The sequence below is a fragment of the Aureococcus anophagefferens genome, assembly GCF_000186865.1.
Source record: "Aureococcus anophagefferens unplaced genomic scaffold AURANscaffold_2, whole genome shotgun sequence".
NCBI classification, from domain to species: Eukaryota; class Pelagophyceae; order Pelagomonadales; family Pelagomonadaceae; genus Aureococcus; species Aureococcus anophagefferens.
This window is the reverse complement of record NW_008705562.1, coordinates 1,950,299-1,970,106: the sequence shown is the minus strand read 5'-3', so window position 1 is coordinate 1,970,106 and position 19,808 is coordinate 1,950,299. Positions and strand designations below refer to the sequence as shown.

The 19,808-nt window shown below is 73.9% G+C and overlaps 3 protein-coding genes across 3 annotated transcripts; 2 read left to right on the top strand and 1 right to left on the bottom strand.

Moving 5' to 3' along the window:
• Positions 1–8,068: 8,068 nt before the first annotated feature.
• AURANDRAFT_3301 (hypothetical protein) lies at positions 8,069–9,612 on the top strand (the record flags this gene model as incomplete). Its single annotated transcript, XM_009034581.1, has 3 exons — positions 8,069–8,365; positions 8,492–8,590; positions 9,004–9,612. Coding segments are annotated over 3 exons (1,005 nt in total), but the record flags the coding sequence as incomplete, so codon positions are not given.
• A 3,096-nt stretch (positions 9,613–12,708) lies between these two features.
• Positions 12,709–13,395, top strand: AURANDRAFT_4801 (hypothetical protein; the record flags this gene model as incomplete). Its single annotated transcript, XM_009034598.1, has 2 exons — positions 12,709–13,236; positions 13,279–13,395. Coding segments are annotated over 2 exons (645 nt in total), but the record flags the coding sequence as incomplete, so codon positions are not given.
• A 542-nt stretch (positions 13,396–13,937) lies between these two features.
• Positions 13,938–15,407, bottom strand: AURANDRAFT_10813 (hypothetical protein; the record flags this gene model as incomplete). Its single annotated transcript, XM_009034665.1, has 1 exon — positions 13,938–15,407. A coding segment is annotated over one exon (1,470 nt), but the record flags the coding sequence as incomplete, so codon positions are not given.
• Between the last annotated feature and the right edge of the window lie 4,401 nt (positions 15,408–19,808).

Sequence of the window (19,808 nt, the reverse complement as noted above, 5' to 3'; positions counted from 1 at the left end):
CGTACCCGCCAAAACGCAACTTACATACCTGAAGCGGCGCGCGCGCGCCTGGGACCCCCCCCCGAACGAGATGGGCGCGCGCGCTCGCGACATCGGCGACGACGTCGAGCGTCTCGAGCCGCTTCGCCGACGGGCGCCCTCGCGCAGGCCAAACATGAAGACCATCATCGCTCTCCTCCTCGGCGCCACGGGAGCGGCTGCGTTCCGCACTGGGGCCGCCATCGGCGGCTTGGGTCTCGCCTTTGCCAAATATCCAGCTCTGCCCGATGAGATCTTCGCGCCAGCCGTGACGACGGCCTTTCCGGTGAAGGATGCTCCGCTCAAGCGACGCCTCACGGGCGTGGCCGAGCCGCGCACGTGGTACTGCAATTGGAGCGGGTGCAACGGCGTGGAAGAAGGCGGCGACTGGTGCAACGCCGCGCGCGCACAGTGCGAGGACGAGTGTGGGGGGCGTGCTTGCGAGGGGCCCGAGCCGGAGCCCGAACCCGAGCCCGAGCCAGAGCCCGAGCCGGAACCCGAACCGCAACCGGAACCCCAACCGGAACCGCAGCCGGAACCGCAACCAGAACCTCAACCCGAGCCCGAGCCCGAGCCCGAACCCGAACCCGAGCCGGAGCCCGAACCCGTGAAGCCCAGCGCCAAGCCTACGGTCAAGCCCACAACGACGACGACGACGCCCGCGCCCAGCGCCAAGCCCAGCGCCAAGCCTACGGACAAGCCCACAACGACGACGACGACGCCCGCGCCCAGCGCCAAGCCCAGCGCCAAGCCTACGGACAAGCCCACAACGACGACGACGACGCCCGCGCCGCCGCCGGCCAAGGCGTCTGCCAAGACGCGCGCCGACTGCCTGGCGGGCTCCGAAGGCAGCTGCGCCAAGTGCTGCGAGGGCATCGCGGGCAAGTGCCAGGAACTTACGGTGTCTGGGTCGTGGGCTAAGCGCAACGAGATCCCCCTCACCGGCAACGACGACTGCGTGCTCCTCAAGGGCAGCTACAACAAAATCTTCGCAACCTCCCCGCGTCTGAAACGTCCGCGGCTCTTCTTCGCCTCAGCGCGACGCGTAGGGAGGAGGCGGCGACGACGCGATCGTCGTCGTCGAGGGCGACTACAACTACCTCTACGTCAGCGTCTCCCGCGTCCATCCGGCATCCCCGTCCGTCGCCGCCTCGTCCGCGCGCGCGCGGCCCGACGCTCGCGTCGACGCTTTGCGCACGCGTAGGGCGGCGACGGCGACGACACGCTCACCCTCGTCGAGGGCGGCTACAACCGCCTCAACGTCAGCGTCTCCCGCGTCCATCCGGGATCCCCGTCCGTCGCCGCCTCGTCCGCGCGCGCGCAGCCCGACGCCCGCGTCGACGCTTCGCGCACGCGCGTAGGGCGGCGACGACAAGGACACGCTCACCGTCGTCAAGGGCGACGACAACCTCCTCAACGTCAGCGTCTCCCGCGTCCATCCGGGATCCCCACCCGTCGCCACCTCGTCCGCGCGCGCGGCCCGACGCTCGCGTCGACGCTTCTCGCACGCGTAGGGAGGCCTGGGCGAGGAAGCGCTCACCGTCGAGTCCGGCAGGGGCAACTCCCTCCACGTCAGCGTCTCCCGCGTCCATCCGGGATCCCCATCCGTCGCCGCCTCGTCCGCGCGCGCGCGGCCAGACGCTCGCGTCGACGCTTCGCGCACGCGTAGGGAGGCGACGACAAGGACAAGCTCACTGTCGTCGAGGGCAAGTACAACCTCTTCAAGGTCAGCGTCTCCCGCGTCCATCCGGCATCCCCGTCCGTCGCCGCCTCGTCCGCGCGCGCGCGGCCCAACGCTCGCGTCGACACTTCGCGCACGCGTAGGGAGATGCGGGCGACGACACGCTCAACGTCGTCGAGGGCGACGGCAACATGCTCAAGGTCAGCGTCTCCCGCGTCCATCCGGGATCCCCGCCCGTCGTCGCCTCGTCCGCGCGCGCGCGGCCCGACGCTCGCGTCGACGCTTCGCGCACGCGTAGGGAGGCGACGACAAGGACACGCTCACCGTCGAGTCCGGCGACAAGAACAAACTCTACGTCAGCGTCTCCCGCGTCCATCCGGGATCCCCACCCGTCGTCGCCTCGTCCGCGCGCGCGCGTGGCCCGACGCTCGCGTCGACGTTTCGCGCACGCGTAGGGAGAAGCGGACAACGACAAGCTCACCGTCGTCGAGGGCTCCAACAATCTCCTCTACGTCAGCGTCTCCCGCGTCCATTCCGAAACCATCGCCGCGTTTTTCGACATGTTCTTCGTAGGGCGGCGCCGGCACGGACACCTTCTACCTTCCCGACGAGACAACGAAAGAATCGAAAACGGACGGCAAAGGCAACTCCGTCAACCAAAGTTCCACGCCGCTCATCGTCGGCCTCTGCGTCGGCGCGGCCGTCCTCGTCCTCGTCCTCGCCGTCGTCGTCCGCAAGCTCCGCGGCCGCGCCGCGGAGGAGACGTCGGCGCCGAAGCTCGACGCGGAGGTCCAGCTCGAGGCCTGAGGGGCGCGAAGAGCCGCGCCCTGACCTCCAAGGTCGACGGCGATGGCTATGCCCCCCAAGCCCCCTCCCCCTCCCCCAAACGTGTCCACTCCACGGCGTCGTCATCGCGGCGCCGCTTCATCTCGGAGCAAGTTGGCGGCGAAAGAACTTTCGTCGCCTCACCGTCCGCTGCGTCCCTCGCGGAAGCGGTCAACTCGGCGCCATCACCGGCGCCACAAGCCGACGACATCGTCCGCGTTTCCCGCGCGGCGACGCCGCCGCACCAGACCGCGGGCGATACTTCGCCCGCGACCAGGCCGCTTCCGCCCTTCGCGAAAGCAGCCGACCCCGGCCGACGTCCTCGGACATCGCCCACGGCGCCATCACCGGCGCCACAAGAAGCCCACAAGCCAAGAAGCACTCCGACGAGCTCACTCGTCCCGCCGGCACCACGCGAACGAGGTCCCCCGACGGCCCATCGCCCGGCGCCCGGCAGCCGCCGCCGCTCCCCGAGCTGGCCGCCGCTAGAGTGCAGTAAAAAGACATTCGTCACGACACGTGTCGGGGAATTGAAGTGGACAAGTCTCTTCAAAGAGCCCTCGGGAGTGGAAGAGGCGTCGCCGCCTATCCGCGCCGAGGCCTAATAAAACGGCGGCTCGTCCCACCAATCCAGGGGCGGCACGGGCGCCTCGCCGAGCCCGGCGGGCGCGGGCGCGGGCGGGAACGAGAAGGCAACGCCGTGTTGGCAGGGTGATTGAGGCCGATGCTGCAGCGTCGAGCGGAGCGGGAAGGCATGATGGGCTAGCACTGGGCTGCCTGCCCGGCCTCCCGCCGTCCGCATGGAGGCCCAGAACTTCTCGGTGCTCCTCAAGGAGCTGCGCGAGAAGCAGGTCGCCGGGACGCGGACCTGGGTCATCGACCTCGTGCGGGCCTGGCTCGACGACCCGCGGGGCGCGCGGCTCTTCGGCGTCACGGGCGACGCGGGCATGGGCAAGAGCGCGCCGCGGCGCCGTGGCGACCGCGCCGTCGCGCCGCCGAGGCGCCCCTCGCAGGCGTCGTCGCCGCCGCGCTGCTGCGCGAGCTCGGCCCGCGCTGCGGCGCGTGGCACCTCTGCCGCCGCGACGCCGCGGCGCTCAGCGACGTCGCGGCCGTCGCGGGCTCCATGGCGGCGATGCTCCGGGAGCGCGTCGCGGGCTTCGCGCCCGACGACGCCGCCGTCGCCGCGGCGCTCCGCCGCGGGCGGCCCGAGGCCGCGGTCGCCGCGCTGCTCCTCGAGCCCGTCGCGCGGACGCGCGCGCCGACGCGCGCGGAGCCCTACTTCCTCCTCCTGGACGGCATCGACGAGCTCGGCGGCCGCTTCGGGCGCGCGGCCCTGCTCCAGTTCGCCCACGACCTCGCGCGGCGCTTCCCCTGGTGGCTCCGCGTCGTCGTCACGAGCCGCCGGTCGCCCGACGTCGACGGCGGGGCCGCGAACGGGTGATTCGATGTCGCTACCACGTGACTGTTCTACGCGCGCGCGTTCCAAATAGAACATGCATGCTTCGAGAGCGCTCCGAGCGATGATCGCTCGTCCAAACAACAGCCGAAACGAGTGGAAAACGGCCGAGCTAGGGAGCCCGTGAAGCCGGGCGTTCGCGGCCCAGGTCGACGGCGTCCTCCGGAGCTACCCCACCGCGGACCTCGCCTACGACGAGTGGCGGAACCTCAACGACCTGCGGCGCTGTTTCCGCGAGGTCGTCCCGGCCAAATGCGACGCGCGCGTGCGCAGCGGCGACCTCGAGGCCGACGTCGAGCGCGCGTGCGGGCAGCGCGTCGCGGGCATGCTCCGCGCGACGCGCGAGGACCTCGCGGCGCGGGGCCGCGAGCGCGGCTTCGACGGGCTGCTGAAGCGCGGCCGCGAGCTCCAGGGCGCCGCGGCGGCGTCGACGGCGGCCGAGGACCCGGAGGGCTACGCGCGGCTCCTCGCCGTCGACGACGTCTTCGCGCCGCCGCCGCCCGCGCGGGGCAGGGCAGGACAAGGGTGATTCAACGTCGCTTCAACGTGAGTGTTCCGCGCGCGCGCGTTCCGGAAAAAGCATCCACGCTTCGAGACCGTTCCGAGAGATGATCGCTCGTCCAAAAATCAGCCGAAACGAGCGGAAAACGGCCGAGAAAGGAGCCTTTGAAGTTGCGAATTTCGCACCCTTGTCTGCCCAGGCGCGGGGCCGGGCGAGCCTCGAGGCGCTCTACGAGGACGCGCGCGAGGCCCAGGCGTTCCTCGAGCGCCTCGCCGCCGCGGACTGGGAGATCGACGGGCCTTTTCGGCGGGCCGCGCGCCCGCGGCTCCCGGGCGTCGCCCGCGCGCTGAGCCCGGGCGTCGACGACCGCGCGGCGAACGCGCGCGACGCGCCCGACGTCCCCCTCGGCCGCGCTCCGCGCGTTTCGGCCCATGTTCGGACGAGCGATCGTCTCCCGCCGCGTTCTCGACGCGCGGACGCCTTTTCTAGGAACGCGCGCGCGCGGCACCCGCGCGGTGAAGCGACGTCGAATCGCCCGCGCAGGTCAAGGACCGCGGCGCCGCGGAGGCCAAGGCGACGTACGACTACGACGGCGACGCGTCGCGGCTCACGGACCTCGCGCGGCTCACGCTCGTCTACGGCACCTGCGCGGGCCTCCGGGCCGCGCTCGACGAGCTCATGGACGCGCCGGCGCTGGAGCGGGCCGCGGGCTGTGTGCAAATCAACCAGTGGAATGGACGCGTCCAGCAAAACTTCAAACCTCTCTATCTCGGCCAAATCGAAGTCGATTCGGCTGATTTTTGGACGGATCGATTGCTCTCGTCGAGTTCTCGAAGCAGAGCCGAAGAGCTTGCGTCGAAACGGTCGCATACGCGCACATTGAAGTCGGGTTGAAGATTTGATTTCCACGCAGGCCGCGGGCCTGCGGCTCGCGTCGCTCGAGAACCGCGCGCGGCGGCCGACGCCGTGCGGGAACCGCGACGTCCGCTGCGTCGTGCGCGTGCCCCTGGGCGACGGGCGCCACCACAACGCCGAGGTCGTGCTCGCCCTCGAGGCCTGGCGCCTCGACGAGGGCGCGGCCATCTTCGCCGAGCTCCGGGACCTCGCGCGGCGCGGCGCGGGCCCGCGCGGGCATCGCGCCGGCGAGCCGGGACGTCGGGGCCGGACTTCCGAACATCGACGTCGATGGGGCCGATCTTTGGACGAGCCGTCCGCGCTCGTCGCGTGCTCGAAGGGCTCCGGTCCGAACCCCTCGACGGCGCTCCGACGGACGCCGGGGACGACAGGCGCGGACGCGCGGTTCCCGATCCGCGCGCGCGCGCACGCGGCCGAGCGCCGCGTCGTCGGACGACTGTCCAACTCCGAGGAGGACGTCGCCGTCGACACGCTCGTGTCCCTGTCCATGGGGTCCATGGCAGCGTCCCGCGGCCGCGACGAGTTTCGAGAGATTCCGGGTGGGAACACGATGAACCGTCGCGACCGACGTGCGTGGTAGGTCCATGGCCTGGGCGGGCCTCCTGTCGGAGCGGCTCGACGCCGCGAGCGACGCCGCGGCCGCGGCCGACGACGCGCGGCGCGACGACGGGACAGACGCGGCGACGCGCGGCGCGCTGACCCACGCGGCGCTCCTCGAGCTGCCCGAGGGCTTGGACGCCATGCTCCTCGCCTGCTTCCGGGAGGCCTTCGCGGAGCCGGGGTCCTGGGCGCGCGCGCGGCCCGTCGTCGCCGCCGTCGTCGCCGCGCGCGAGCCGCTGCCCGTCGAGCTCGCCGCGGGCGGTGTGGAAATCAAATCTTCAACCCGACTTCAATGTGCGCGTAGTCGAAAATTTCGACACAAGCGCTTCGGCTCTGCTTCGAGGCCTCGACGAGAGCGATCGATTCGTTCAAAAACCAGCCGAATCGACTTCGATTTGACCGAGCTAGAGATTTCTGAAGTTTGGCCCCGACGTCCCAGCTCACTGGTTGATTTCCACACAGGCCGCGGGCGCGCTGCGGCTCAAGCCCCGGGACCTCCAGCGCGCGACGCGCGCCCTCGCGCGCCTCTTCCCCGTGGCCCGGGGCCGCTTCGTCGCGCGCCACGCCGCCGTCGTCGACTTTTTGACCTGGCCCGAGGGCCGCCACGACTTCACGCTCGACGCGGACGCGGTCGCCGCCGCCAGGGCAGGAAAAGAGAGCGAAATTCCCAACTTCAAAGGCTCCTCTCTCGGCCGTTTTCCACTCGTTTCGGCTGATCTTTGGACGATCGATCATCTCTTGGAACGGTCTCGAAGCGTGGATGCTTTTTTTGAGAACGCGCGCGCGCGGAACACTCATGTTGAAGCGACGTTGAATCACTCTTTTCCTGCCCAGGCCGCCGCGGACGCGAGGCTCGCGGACTACGCGGCGACGCTGCTCGGCCCGCTGTTGGACGAGGGCGAGGTCCTCCGGGGCGGCCGCGACGCCATCGAGGCCGAGGACGACCTCGTGCGCTACGCGCTCCGCCACTTCGCGGCGCACGCGCGCCGCGCGCGGCGCGCCGCGCCGGACGACGTCGCGCGCGGCGAGCGCGTCCTGGGCAGCCTGCGCTTCCTCTGCGCGTCCGCGAAGCACGGCCGCGTGCCCGCCCTCGTCCGCGAGCTGGCGGCCCTCGCGGACCACGGCTGGGACTCGGCCGCGCTGCGCGAGGTCAAGCGCTGGCTCCTGCGGCACGCGGACGAGATCCGCGGCGAGCCCGCGCGCGTCTACGCGCTCGCGGCGAACGCGCCCGACGGCTCCCACGTCTTCCGCGCCTTCGCGCGGCTCCGCGACGCCAAGCCGCCGGCGGCGGAGGCGAACTGCGTCCTCGAGCGCGTCGACAAGCCCGAGGACGCGGACCCGTGCCTCGCGGCCGTCGAGCAGGCGCGCGGCCGGGCGGGAAACAAACATATTCAACACGACTTCAATATGCATGTGTTCGCACAGTTTTGAAATCGTTTTTTCACTCTCTCAAAGGAACTCGCCGAGAGAACACGATCCGTCCAAAAATCAGCCAAAACGACTTCGATGTGACCGAGCTCGAGAGGTTTGAAGTTTTTGCTGGACGGGGCGTTCCACCGGTTGTTTCCGGCACAGGCGCACGGCGGCCGCGCGTGCTACGCGGTCGCCTTCTCGCCCGACGGCCGCCGCGTGCTCTCCGGCGGCGGCGACGGCGCGGCGAAGCTCTGGACGGCGGCGACGGGCGCCCTCGAGGCCGTGCTCGACGGCCAGGGCGGCCGGGGCCACGCGGGCCACGGTCGGCCCGTCGACTGCCTCCGCTTCTCGCGCGACGGCGGCGAGGTCTACACGCGGTCCACGGCCGACGGCAAGGCGCTCAAGTGGCACGCGGCGTCGGGCACGCTCCGGGGCGTCGACAAGCGGGCCCGGGCGAAGCCCGCGGACCTGGGCCGGCGCCGCGCGGCGCGGGAACGAAAGGGCGCGACGCGCCCAACTTCAACGGCTCCGAGCTCGGCCGGTTTCCACTCGTTTCGGCCGATTCTTGGACGAGCGATCATCCCTCGGAGCGCTCTCGACGCGTGGGCGATTTCTTTGGAACGCGCGCGCGCGGAATGAAGCGACGTCGCGTCACCCCGTTAGGCTCCACGACGCGGCGACGGGCGACCTGCGGCTCGCGCTCGAGGATCGATCCAATAGCGTGCTCTGCTGCGCCTTCTCCAAGGACGGCGGCGCCGTCGCGACGGGCGGCGCCGACGGCGGCGCGCGCGTCTGGGACGCGGCGACGGGCGCCCTGCGGACGACGCTCCTCGGCCACGCGGGCGCGGTCCGCGGCGTCGCGTTCGACGGCGACGCGCGCCGCGTGGCGACGGGCGGCCAGGACGGGAGCGTGCGCATCTGGGACGCCTGGACGGGCACGGCGAGGAAGATTTTAGTCGAGGGCCGGGGCCTCGTCGAGGCCGCGGCCGCCGCGGCGCACGGCGGCGCGCGCGTCGCGACGGGCTCGCGCGACAACACCGCGCGGCTCTACGACGCGGGCTCCTTCAAGTGCGTCCACAAGCTCAAGGGCCACACGAACTACGTGCTGAGCGTCGCCTTCGACGGCTCCGGGCGGCGCCTCGCGACCGCGTCGGCCGACGCGACGTGCCGCCTCTGGGACGTCGCCGCGGGCGCGTGCGACGCAGGGCAGCAACAGGGTGATTCAACGTCGCTTCAACGTGAGTGTGCCGCGCGCGCGCGTTTCGAAAACAGCACCCGCGCTTCGAGAGCGCTCCGAGAGATGATCGCTCGTCCAAAAATCAGCCGAAACGAGCGGAAAACGACCGAGATAGGAGCCTTTGAAGTTGGGAATTTCGCACCCTTTTGCTGCCCAGGTGCGACGGCGTGCTCCGGGGCCACGGCGCCGCCGTGACCTGCTGCCGCTTCAACCGCGCGGGCACCAAGGTCGCCACGGCGTCGGACGACAGGACCGCGCGGGTCTGGGACACGCTCGTCGACGCGCCGCCGGCCGGCGCCGCCGCGGCGGCGCCCGCGCCGCTCCTCCGCCTCGGGGGCCACGCGGCGCCGCGGAAGCCCCTCGCCGTGCTCCGGGGCCACGCCAAGGAGGTCACGGGTTGCGACTTCTCAAGAGACGGGTCCCTCGTCGTGACCGTGAGCCGGGACAACGGCGTCCGCGTCTGGGACGCGGCGACGGGAAAGCTCGCGCGCAAGCTCTCGGGCCACCGCCGCGCGGGCACCTGCGTCGCCTTCGCCCGCGACGGCCGCGCCATCCTCACGGGCTCCGAGGACCGCACGGCCGTGCTCTGGGACGCCGGCGGCGGCGCCGCGATCCGCGCGCACGGCGGCCACGACGGCGCTGTGACCGCGGTCGCGTTCACGCCGGACAACAAGTGGCTCGCGACGGCGTCGGCGGACAGGTCCGCGCGCATCCACGACGCCTCGGACGGCAGATTCAAGCTCGCCCTCCACGGCCACGCCCGGGACGTCTCCGGCGTCGCGTTCTCGTCCGACGGCGAGCTCGTCGCGACGGCGAGCTTCGACGGCACCTGCGGCGTCTGGGACGGCGCCCACGGCACGCTCTACGCGCTCCTGCGGGGCCACGCGCGAGAGCTCACCTGCGTCGCCTTCAGCCGCGACCCGGAGCGCCGCGCGCTCGCCAAGTCCGCGCACCGCGACGCGCGCAAGGACCTCCGGCCCGTCGTCGCGGAGGTCGAGACGCGCCTCGGAGGCCACGCCAAGGACGTGACCTGCGTGGCATATTCCCACGACGGCGCCTGGGTCGCGACGGCGGGCAGCGACGGCTGCGCGCGGCTCTTCGGCGCCGTCGACGGCAAGCTCGTCTCCGTCGCGCGCGCGCACGGCGGGGCCGTCACCTGCGTCGCGCTGCCGCCCGTCGGCCCGGCCGCGCGCCTGGCGACGGGCTGCGTCGACAAGCGCGTGCGCGTCTTCGCGGGGGCGACGGGCGCGCTGGCCTGGAGCGCCGAGGCCCACGAGAGAGCGGTCCGCGCCGTCGCGTTCGACCGGACCGGGGCGCTGCTCCTCTCCGGCGGCGACGACGGGGCCGTCGCGCTCTGGGGCGCGGCCGACGGCGCCCCGCGCCTCCGCGTCGCCGCGCACCGGGGCGCCGCCTGCGCGCTGTCGTCGAGCGTCGACGGCGCGACGGTCGCGACGGGCGGCCGCGACCGCGCGCTCCGCTTCTGGTCCGCCGCGGACGGCGCGAGCGTCTCGGCGGCGCTCCGGGCCCACGGCGGCGCCGTGACCTGCTGCTGCCTGAGCGTCGACGGCAAATGCGCGTCCGGCGGCGACGACGGCGTCGCGAAGATCTGGGACGTCGCGACCGCGGAGGTCCGCTTCGTCCTCCGCGGCCACGGCAGCGGCCTGCTGTGCTGCGCCTTCAGCCACCACAACGCGGCCCACGTGGCGACGTCGTCGCGCGACGAGACGGTCAAGGTCTGGTGCGCGGCGACGGGGGCCCTCGAGCGCGACCTGCGGGGCCACGCGGGCAACGTCTACTTTTGCGCGTTCTCCGAGGACGCGCCGCGCGTCGCGTCCGGCGGCGCCGACGGCCGCGCGCTCGTGCACCACCCCCTGACGTCCGAGACCATGTTCGCCCTCGAGGCCTACGGCGCCTGCGTCGCCTCGGCGCGCGCGCCGCCGGGCGCCGAGGCCGGCGACGCCGTCGCGTGCGTCCGCCCGGACGGCGTCGCGGCGACGGTCGCGGTCCCGCCGGACGTGCCGCCGGGCCAGCGCTTCGACGTACCATGCCCGGCGCTGGCCCACGGCGGGGCCGTGCTCTGCTGCTGCTACGGCGCGGACGGCGGCCACGTCGCGACGGGCGGCGCCGACGGCGTCGCGCGGCTCTGGGACGCGGCGACGGGCGCGGCCGGCCGGTGCTTCGGCGCGGCCGGGGGCGCGCCCGTGACGGCCGTGGCCCTCGGCGCCGAGAACCGCGACTTCCGGCGCGTCGCCGTCGGCACGGACGTCGTCACGGTCTACTACGTCGACACGGGCGCCGTCGAGCACGTCCTCGACATCCACGCGCGCGACGCCGCGGGCCGGGCGACGCGGCTGCCCGTCACGTCCGTCTCTTTCTCCCGCGACGACACCTACGTCGTCTCCTGCAGCGAGGACCGCTCCGCGCGGCTCTGGGCCGCGCGCCGGGGCGCGCTCGTCGCGACGTTCGAGGGCCACGCGGCCTCGGTGAGCGACGTCGCGCTCTCTCGCGACGACCTGCGCGTCGCGACGGCGTCCCTCGACGAGACGGCGCGCCTTTGGGACGCGGCGAGCGGGCGCTACCTCTTCTGCATCTACCACGCGGCCGCGGTGCTCGCGGTCGCGTTCTCGCGGGACGCGGCGCGCGTCGCGACGGGCGGCGCCGACGGCCGCGCGCTCATCTTCGACGCGACGAACGGCGTCCTCCAGCAGGCGCTCTGCGGCCACGGTGGCGCCGTGACGTCCTGCGACTTCAGCCGGTCGGCCTACGTCGTCACGGGGTCCGCCGACGGCGACGTCCGGCTCTGGAGCGCCGCGCGGACGCGACTCGAGCGCGCGGTCCGCGCGGGCGCCGCGCTCACCTGCGTCGCCTTCTCTCGGGACCGGCGCCGCGTCGCCACCGCCGGCGGGCCGACGGACGCCGAGGTCCACGACGTGTCGACGGGGCGCCTCGCGTTCGCGCTCCGGGGCCACAAGGGCCGCGTCGCGTGGGTCACGTACGACCGCCCCGGCGCGCGCCTCGCGACGGCGTCCGCGGACCGCACGGCGCGCCTCTGGGACGCGGCCGACGGCCGGGCCCTCGTCCAGTTCCGGGGCCACCAGGACGCCGTGTCCTGCGTCGCCCTGGACGCGGCCGGGGCCCACGCGGCGACGTGCGGCGCCGAGGGCAACGTGCTCCTCTTCCCCGTGCGCGCCGCGTACCGCAAGCTCGGCCCCAGGGCCGCGACGCCCGTCGTCGAGGCGATCCGCAGCCTCGACAACCACGTCTACTCCTTCCGAAGGTTGGCGTTCTCGCCCGACGGGTCCGCGCTCTGCGTCGCCTGCGCCGACGGAAAGGCGCGGTGCCTCGACGCGACCAAGGGCGCGATCCGCTTCGTCCTCGAGCACGACCGCGCCGTCGACGCGATTGTCTTCTCCCACGACGGCGCGACGATCGTCACGGCCGCGGGCCGGTCGCCGGTCCTCTGGGACGCGGCCCTCGACGCCGGCCGCGCGCTCGACCGGCGCCGGACGACGCTCGTCGGCCACGCGGAGAACGTCGTCGCCGCGGCCTTCTCCGGCGACGACGCGCGGCTCGCGACGGCGAGCCACGACGGCACGGGCCGCCTCTGGGACGCGGCCTCGGGCGAGCTCCTCCTCACGTTCACGGGCCACGCCGACCGCGTCGCGTCCGTCGACGTGTCCGCCGACGGCGCGCGCGTCGCGACGGCCTGCCACGACGGCTGCGCGCGCGTCTGGGACGCGACGAAGCCCGTGTTCCTGAAACGCTGGCGCGGCCACGGCGGCGCGGCCGTGCGCTGCGTGTCCTTCAGCGACCACGCGGAGAACGTCGTCTCGGGCGGCCGCGACCGCGACGCGCGCGTCTGGGACCCGCACGCGCCTCCGGGGTCCCGTTTTTTTTTTCCCCCACGACGCGACACGATGGCTCTCCCTAGGTCGACGGGCCGCGTCGCGCGGAAGCTGGACGGCCGCCGCCGGAAGGTCGTCGCGGCGCTCGCGGAGCACGCGGCCGCGGCGTCGCTCCACGACGCGCTGCGATCGGGCGAGGCCGACGCCGACGCGGGGCTCGAGTCGGCCCGGGGCCACGCGCGCGCCGTGCGGGCCCTGGGCTACAGCGGCGACGGCCGGCTGCTGGCGACGGCGTCGGACGACCGGACCGCGCGCGTCTGGCGGTCCGCGGACGGCCACCTCGTCGCGACGCTCCGGGGCCACGTCGACCGCGTGACCTGTTGCGCCGTGAGTTTGGACGGGTCGCGGGTGGCGACGGCGAGCCGCGACCGGACCGCGGCGGTCTGGTCCGCGGACGACGGGGAGCGGCTCCGGGTCCTCGAGGGCCACTCCCGGCCGCTCTGGGCCGTCGCGTTCTCCGGCGACGGGCGCCTCGTCGCGACGGGCGGCGCCGACAAGACCGTGCGGCTCTGGCGGTCGACGTCGGGCGAGGCGGCGGTGCTGATCCGGGGGACGCCGCTCGACGACGACGGCCACTCGGACGACGTGACGTGCCTCGCGTTCCCGCGCCACGGGATGCGCGTGCTCTCCGGGTCCCGCGACCGCACGCTGCGGCTCTGGGACGCGGAGTCCGGGGCGCTGCTCGTGCTCTACGACGCGCGGCGCCTCGATCCTTCCGACTACGAGAAGACGATCGACGGCCACGCGCTGCCGCTGACGTGCTGCTCCTTCTCTCGTGACGGGCTGAAGATCCTGTCCGCGAGCGCCGACGGCACGGTCAAGGTCTGGGGCCGCGACACCGGCGCCGTGGAGCGGTCCTTCCGGGGGGACGGGCGCGCCGCCGCGGCGGCGTTCGTCCGCGACGCCGGCCGCGTGCTCGTCGCGCGCGGCTCCGACGTCCAGTACCTCGAGACGTCCAGCGGCCGCGTGCTCTCGCGCTACGACGCCGGCGGCGACGTCACCTGCGTCGCGCCGTCGCCCGCGGACCGGCTCACGTTCGCCGCGGCGACCGCGCGCGGCGCGATCCACCGCGTCCGCGTCCACCACGACCCCGGGTAACCTGTGTTGTTTGTTGTTCATCTATATGTCGGGGCGTTCCGCTGCGCTCGAGGTGGTACCGCGGGCTACTACTAGTTCCAAGGGGTCCAGACTGAACTTGACTACCACTAGTAGAACTAGTCTCATCTTGACGCTTAAATCTCGCGTGGCGCACGCGCCTCCTACTTGCCCTTGCCCGCGCTCGGCGGCTTGCGCCCGACGGCCGCGAGCACGGCGGTCTGCGCGGCGACGATGAGCGCGAGCGCGGGCAGGGGCCCGAAGAGCCCGAGGCCCACGGGCACGTCGCCGAGCACGACGCAGAGCGCCCCCACGAGGAGCGCGTAGGGCCCCGCGGTCTTGACGTGGTCCGCGAGGGGCACGCGCGTCGCGAGCTGCGTGAGGATCGTCGTGTCGGCGATCGGCGAGAAGACGTTGCCGAAGAGGCTGCCGCCGAGGAGCGCGCCGAAGCAGTGCGTGAGCATGGCCACGTCGCCGCCGCCGAGGCGCCAGGCCAGGGGGCCGATGAGCGGGAAGAGGATGCCCATCGTGCCGAAGGACGAGCCCGTCGCGAACGAGATCACGTACGCGAGGAGGCTGCTCGACGCGGGCAGGGCCCAGGCCGGCAACCCGCCGGCGAGGAGCGCCCCGGCGATGAAGTCCGCCGTGCCCGCGGCGCCGATGATGCCGCCCAGCGCCCACGCGAGCGCGAGCACGATGACGGGCTCGACGACGTCCTTCATGCCCTCGATGAACGTCGCGACGGCGACGTCGAGCGAGAGGATCTTCTGGGCCAACAGTAAACCCACGGACGACGTCGCGCCGAGCAGCGACCCCCAGAGCAGCGCGAGCACGCTGTCGCCCGCGCTCAGCGCCGCCAGAACGCCCGCGGGCGCCGCCGGGTCCGCCGCGCGGAGCGCGGCGCGGCCGTCGAGGACCATGCCGCCGAGCGTCGCCGCGACGATGGTGCCAAAGGGCACCAAGGCGTTGAGCGCCCGCAGGGGCGTGCCCGGCGCGGGCTCGAGCGCGCCCGCGTCCGGCGCCGCGCCGCCGTCCGGCGCCGCCGCCGCGCCCGGCGCGGGCGCGGCCTCGTTCCGCGCCACGGCGTCGCGCATGGGGCCGAAGTCGCGGTCCGACGCGACGTTGGCGGCGACGAAGGCGAGGAGCGCCAGCGGGAAGAGGCGGTAGGGCAGCGTGCGCACCGTGAGGACGAACGCGGACGGGATCGCGCCCGGCGGCACGGCCGCGGTCGCCGCGGAGACCATGCCGACCTGCTGGCCGATCCAGGAGCTCACGGGCGACGACGCCGACACGGACACGGCGACGAAGTGGAGCAGCGCCGCGAACTTCTCGCGGCAGACGCGGAGCGCGGGCACGAGCGGGCGGAACGAGTTGCCGACGATGAGGATGGACGCGTAGTCGTCGAAGAAGATGAGGCCCGCGAGGCCGCAGGCCGTCGCCAGGCAACTCTTGGCGTCCTTGGCGAAGCGCTTGAGGCTCCGCGCGAGGCCCTGCGCGCCGCCGCCCTTTTGGACGACGCCGATCGTCCCGCCGAGCAGCAGGTTGAAGAGGATGACCGTGGCGTGCTCCTTGTCGACGACGGCGTCGAGCACGTGCATATCGACGGCGCGCAGGAGGGCGACGGCCGGGTTCCGGCTGTGCAGCAACAGGCACCCGGACCAGATGCCCACGAGCAACGCGACGGCGACCTGCTTCGTGCCCAGCGCGACGGCGAGCGTCGCCACCGGCGGCAGGAGCGACAGCGGGCCGCCGACGCCCACGGCGCCGCCGCCGCCGCGCAGCGCCAGCGCCGTCGCCGCGCCGACGCCCACGGCGCCGCCGCCGCGCAGGGCCAGCGCCGACGCGCGGCCGACGAGGCGGCCGGGCAGCGCCATGGTCGCGGCCGCACGGCGCGGCGGCCGCCGCGCCGGCGTCGCGAAGGCGTCGCAGTTGGCGGCCAGGAGGGCCAAGGTGACGGCGCGCATTAGGGGTGCAAACGCCATTGCCATCGATCAGTTGATGTTCAGACTCACGACGACGACTCCGGCCACTGCCGCTGCGCGCGACGGCCTAGGCGCATCTTTTGCTTACCCAGCTTCCTCCTCACGCGATCTCTGACCGCCCGAGCCAGAGGCCGTAGAGGGAGTGGTACGCGGCGGGGGCGTAGGTGCTCCCGGGCTTGACGGGGCTCGCGCTGAGCGACGGCGGCCCCTTCTCCTTGTTCGTGAACTCCTTCGCGGCGACGATGGTGTCCGTGTCCTCGTTCTTGATCCAGAGGTACTGGACGAAGGACTCGGACCGCTCCGGGTCCGGCGCGAAGTCGTTGCTCACCGTCACCGTCGACCCGCTGAACTCGAGCCGCGGCTTGAGCAGCTTCCGCGGGCCCTGGCCGTTGGAGTCGACGTCGAGGCGCTCGATCTGGAGGATCTTCCGCCCGACGGCCTTGTCCACGGCCTTGCCCACGCCCGACGCCGTGGGCTCCGCCGTCGACGCCGTCGCCGGCGCCGCGGCGCCGGCGAGCGTCGCGGCGCTCGCGGCGAGGAACGCGCGCCGCTCAGCTTCCGACGGCGCGGCCAGCGCTTTGAGGCAGAGCCGCCGGTGCGCCACCGGCGCGCGCAGCGCGGTGGCCGCGCAGATGAGCGTGAGTGCGAGAGCAGAGCGCATGACACCGCTTCAAGAGTCAATCTACGAGATCCCACGGCTCCGTGGCTTCAACATCTTGTTCAAGTTAGGCGCCAAATGTCGTCGTCGCCAAAACGCGGACGGGCACGGAAAATAGACAGGAAACCACCACGGAAACAAAACAGACGTCAGGAGAAGATGGACCCGTGGAGCTCGCGTTAGGAGAAGACGGACCCGCGGAGCTCGTTGACGGCCTTGGCGGCCTGGCCCTTGGCGCTCGTGAGGAGCGTCGCGTACGCCTTCGAGCCGCGCCTCGCGGCGCCCGCGGCGACCTCGACGTCGGGCCCGCCGTCGGCGACGTCCGCGTAGAGGAGCGCGGACGAGAGCGCCGTGCCCGCGACGCCCGCCCAGCCGAAGTGGTGCGCGTCGACGAGCGCGGCGACGCGGCGCGCGGCCGCCGCGGAGTGGTCCAGGCGCGCGGCCCGCGCGGCGACGTCGCGCGAGAGCGCGCGCGACAGCTGGCGCGGCGGCGCGTCGCGGCCGTCGCTCTCGGCGACGTCGTCGCCGAAGTCGATGGAGAGCGCGGGCACGTCCGCCGCGTCGCCGCCGTCGTCGTCCGTCCTCCGCCGCAGGAGCTGCGACGCGCGCCGCGTCGCGGACGTCGCGACCTCGGCGACCTCCGACGCCGCGTGCTCGAGCGCTCTCTCCGCCGCGACGGCGGAGCGCCGCAGGGACGTGAGCCACCACCGCACCTTGAAGACCGCGACGGCCGCGAGGCACGCGGCGACCATCGCGGCCCAGGCCAGCGCGACGGGCCCGAGGCCCGGCGCCGCGCGGTCCGCGCGGTCGAGGAACGCGCGCAGGAACGCGACGCGCGACCCGCAGATGCCCAGGCTCACGAGGATCATGCCCTGCTTGATGACGCAGCTCCGGAGCGCCGGGTGCACCGCGAGCACGGCCGCGGCGGCCGCCATGGCCGCGCCGTGGTACAACGGCGCGGCGAACTTCGCGCGCTTCGCCTGCCGCTCGAGGGCCGCGACCTCCCAGGCGCCGCCGAGCGCCGCGAAGGCCTCGTGGGCCCGCCGCTCGCCGTCGCGGTCCGCGTCCGCGGCCGCGTCGACGCGCGCGAAGCCCGCCGCGGCCTCGTCGAGCAGCGCGCGCTCGACGGCGCCGCGGGCCACGGGCGCGCCGACCGCCGCCGCGAGGGACTTCTTCGCCGGCTCCTCCGCCAGGCTCTCGGCCCGCGGCGCGAGCGCGTCGCGCGCGGCCAGCCGCGCGGGCGCGTCCGCGCCGAGCGCGCCGAAGCACGACGCCACGTCGTCGGGCAGCAGCGCCGCGGGCTCGACGAAGAGGCGCACGCGCGCCGGGTCGTCGAGGAGCGTCGGGTCGCGCATCCACCGCAGCTTCGCGTAGGCCGACGCCGGCAGGCAGAACTTGAGGATGAAGACCGTGAAGGGCTCGACGATGCCGACGGCGATGAAGATGAAGAAGAGCGTGGAGAAGTACCACGCGCGCGTCATCTTGCGGCCCTCGGCCGCGGCGAAGACGAGCAGGAAGTAGACGGGCCCCGCGAAGGCCGCGAGGCACGCAACCGACGCCGCCACCTTCGCGCGCGGCGACACCGCGGGCAGGCGCGCCGGCGCGGGCCCCGGCGCGTCGAAGGCGCCGTCCGCCGCGAGCTGCTGCTCCAGAATCTTCGCCTCCGTGTCGCTCAGCCGCGCGAGGCGCATCAGATTCACGACGAGCGCCGCGGCCTTGCGGCGGTCGTCGACGCGCCGCGCGATCTCCGCGTAGTGCGCCGCGACCCTTTGCCCGTGGACGAGGCGCCGGAGCGTCCGCTCCGCGAAGGCCCGCTCCCAGCCCCGGGGCCGCTCGGCGCGCGGTTTCCGCAGCGGCGCCGCGGCCCAGCGCCGCTCGAGGTCGTCGAGCAGCCGCGCTACGGCGCCCGCGGCCGCGCCGCCGTCGCCCAGCGCGTCGAGGAGCTCGCGGTGCTGGAACCGCACGGCCGCCATGACGGGCACGACGGCGCGGAGCGCGTAGTAGGTCGCCGGCGGCACCTCGGCGACGGCGAGCGACGGGCCGTCGATGTGCAGGTTGCGCCAGAGCCGCCGGCCGACGTCGTGCGCGACGAGGCTCGCGTCCGCGCGGCCGTGGCGGTCGCGCGCGCGCCGCCGCCGGTGCGCGGGCCGCCGCGCGTCCTCGTCGTGGCCCGACGTCTCGAACTCGCCGAAGACCGCGTGGTGGTGCTTCGCCGCCGTCTTGCCCGGCGTGACGACGAGGTTCCCCTTGAGCTCGCCGCCGTGGACGCTCGCGGTCCGGCTCGCGCGCCGCTTCTCCGGGGCCTCGCGGGCCGCGCGCGTCCAGGCCACGGGCGCGCAGACGTAGCGCACGAAGGTCGAGTCGAAGAGCTCCGTGAAGGGGATCGCCAGCACGACGCCGAGGAAGATGAGGAAGAGGCGCTTGAAGCCGACGTCGTGGGGCTCCGGCGCGCGCAGCGCGCACCGGTCCTCGCCGCGGCGCGGCGCGTCGCTCCAGACGCACGCGTCGCGGTCCGGGTCGCCGTCGCCCGCGAGGGCGCCGACCATCTCCGCGAAGAACGTGCGCTTCGCGAGGCAGTCGTCGCGGTGCTCGGCCCGCTCGCAGAAGCCCACGGGGTACGCGAACCAGTACGCGACGGCCTGGCCGAACATGATCATGAGCACCGTGAAGAGCAACGTGACGCACCTTCGGTGCCGCGGCGCGTCGCGCGCGAAGTGCGTCAGGATGCGGCACCAGGAGTGGTGCGACCGCACGAGCTCGAGCGCCCAGCGGAGCGCGCCGCCGCGGAGGCGCCCGACGAAGGACGGCATGCTCGCCTCGACGATCTCACCGAGCGTCGCGCCCCGCTCGCGGGACCGCTCGTAGGCGCGGCGCCAGGCGTCGTCGTCGAGCCGCGCCTCGTCGCGCGCGTCGAGGACGACGCCGACGGCCGCGACGGCCGCGCACGCGCCCACGAGCGCCGCGAGCGTCCAGTAGAGGAGGGGCGTCGCCGCGATGGCGGCGCCGGGCGCCGCGGCGAAGGCGTAGGCGTAGGTGCCGAGCACGGACCGCGCGGTGACCGCGTAGTCCGCCGGCGCCGGCGCCGCCGGGCAGTCGCACGTCACCGCGGCGCCGTCGACGGCCGCGTCGCACGCGGCGTCCCAGGCCGTGCCGTTCCACGCGACGCACGCGGCCTCGTCGAAGGGGCAGAAAAAGGCGACGACGGCGCCCGGAAGGCACGGCGCCGTCAACGTCAGGTTGCCCCCGCAGGCCCACGAGACGTCGTCCGCGCCCGGCGCGCACGTCGCGTTGCCGCCCGTCGCGTTCGCGGGCGCGGCGCCGTAAAAGGTCAGGGAGAAGCGGCCCGCCGCCGCGAGGCGCCGCGCCCGCGACGGTTTCGCGAGGCCGAACCGCGCGACCTTGGACGCGAGCGCGCCCGCGTAGGGCGGCGCGTCGTACTCCGCGAGCGTCGCGTCGCCCGCGAGGCCGCCGAGCCCCGCGGCCGTCGACGCGCCGGCGACGGTCAGCGCCGGCGCGCCGCC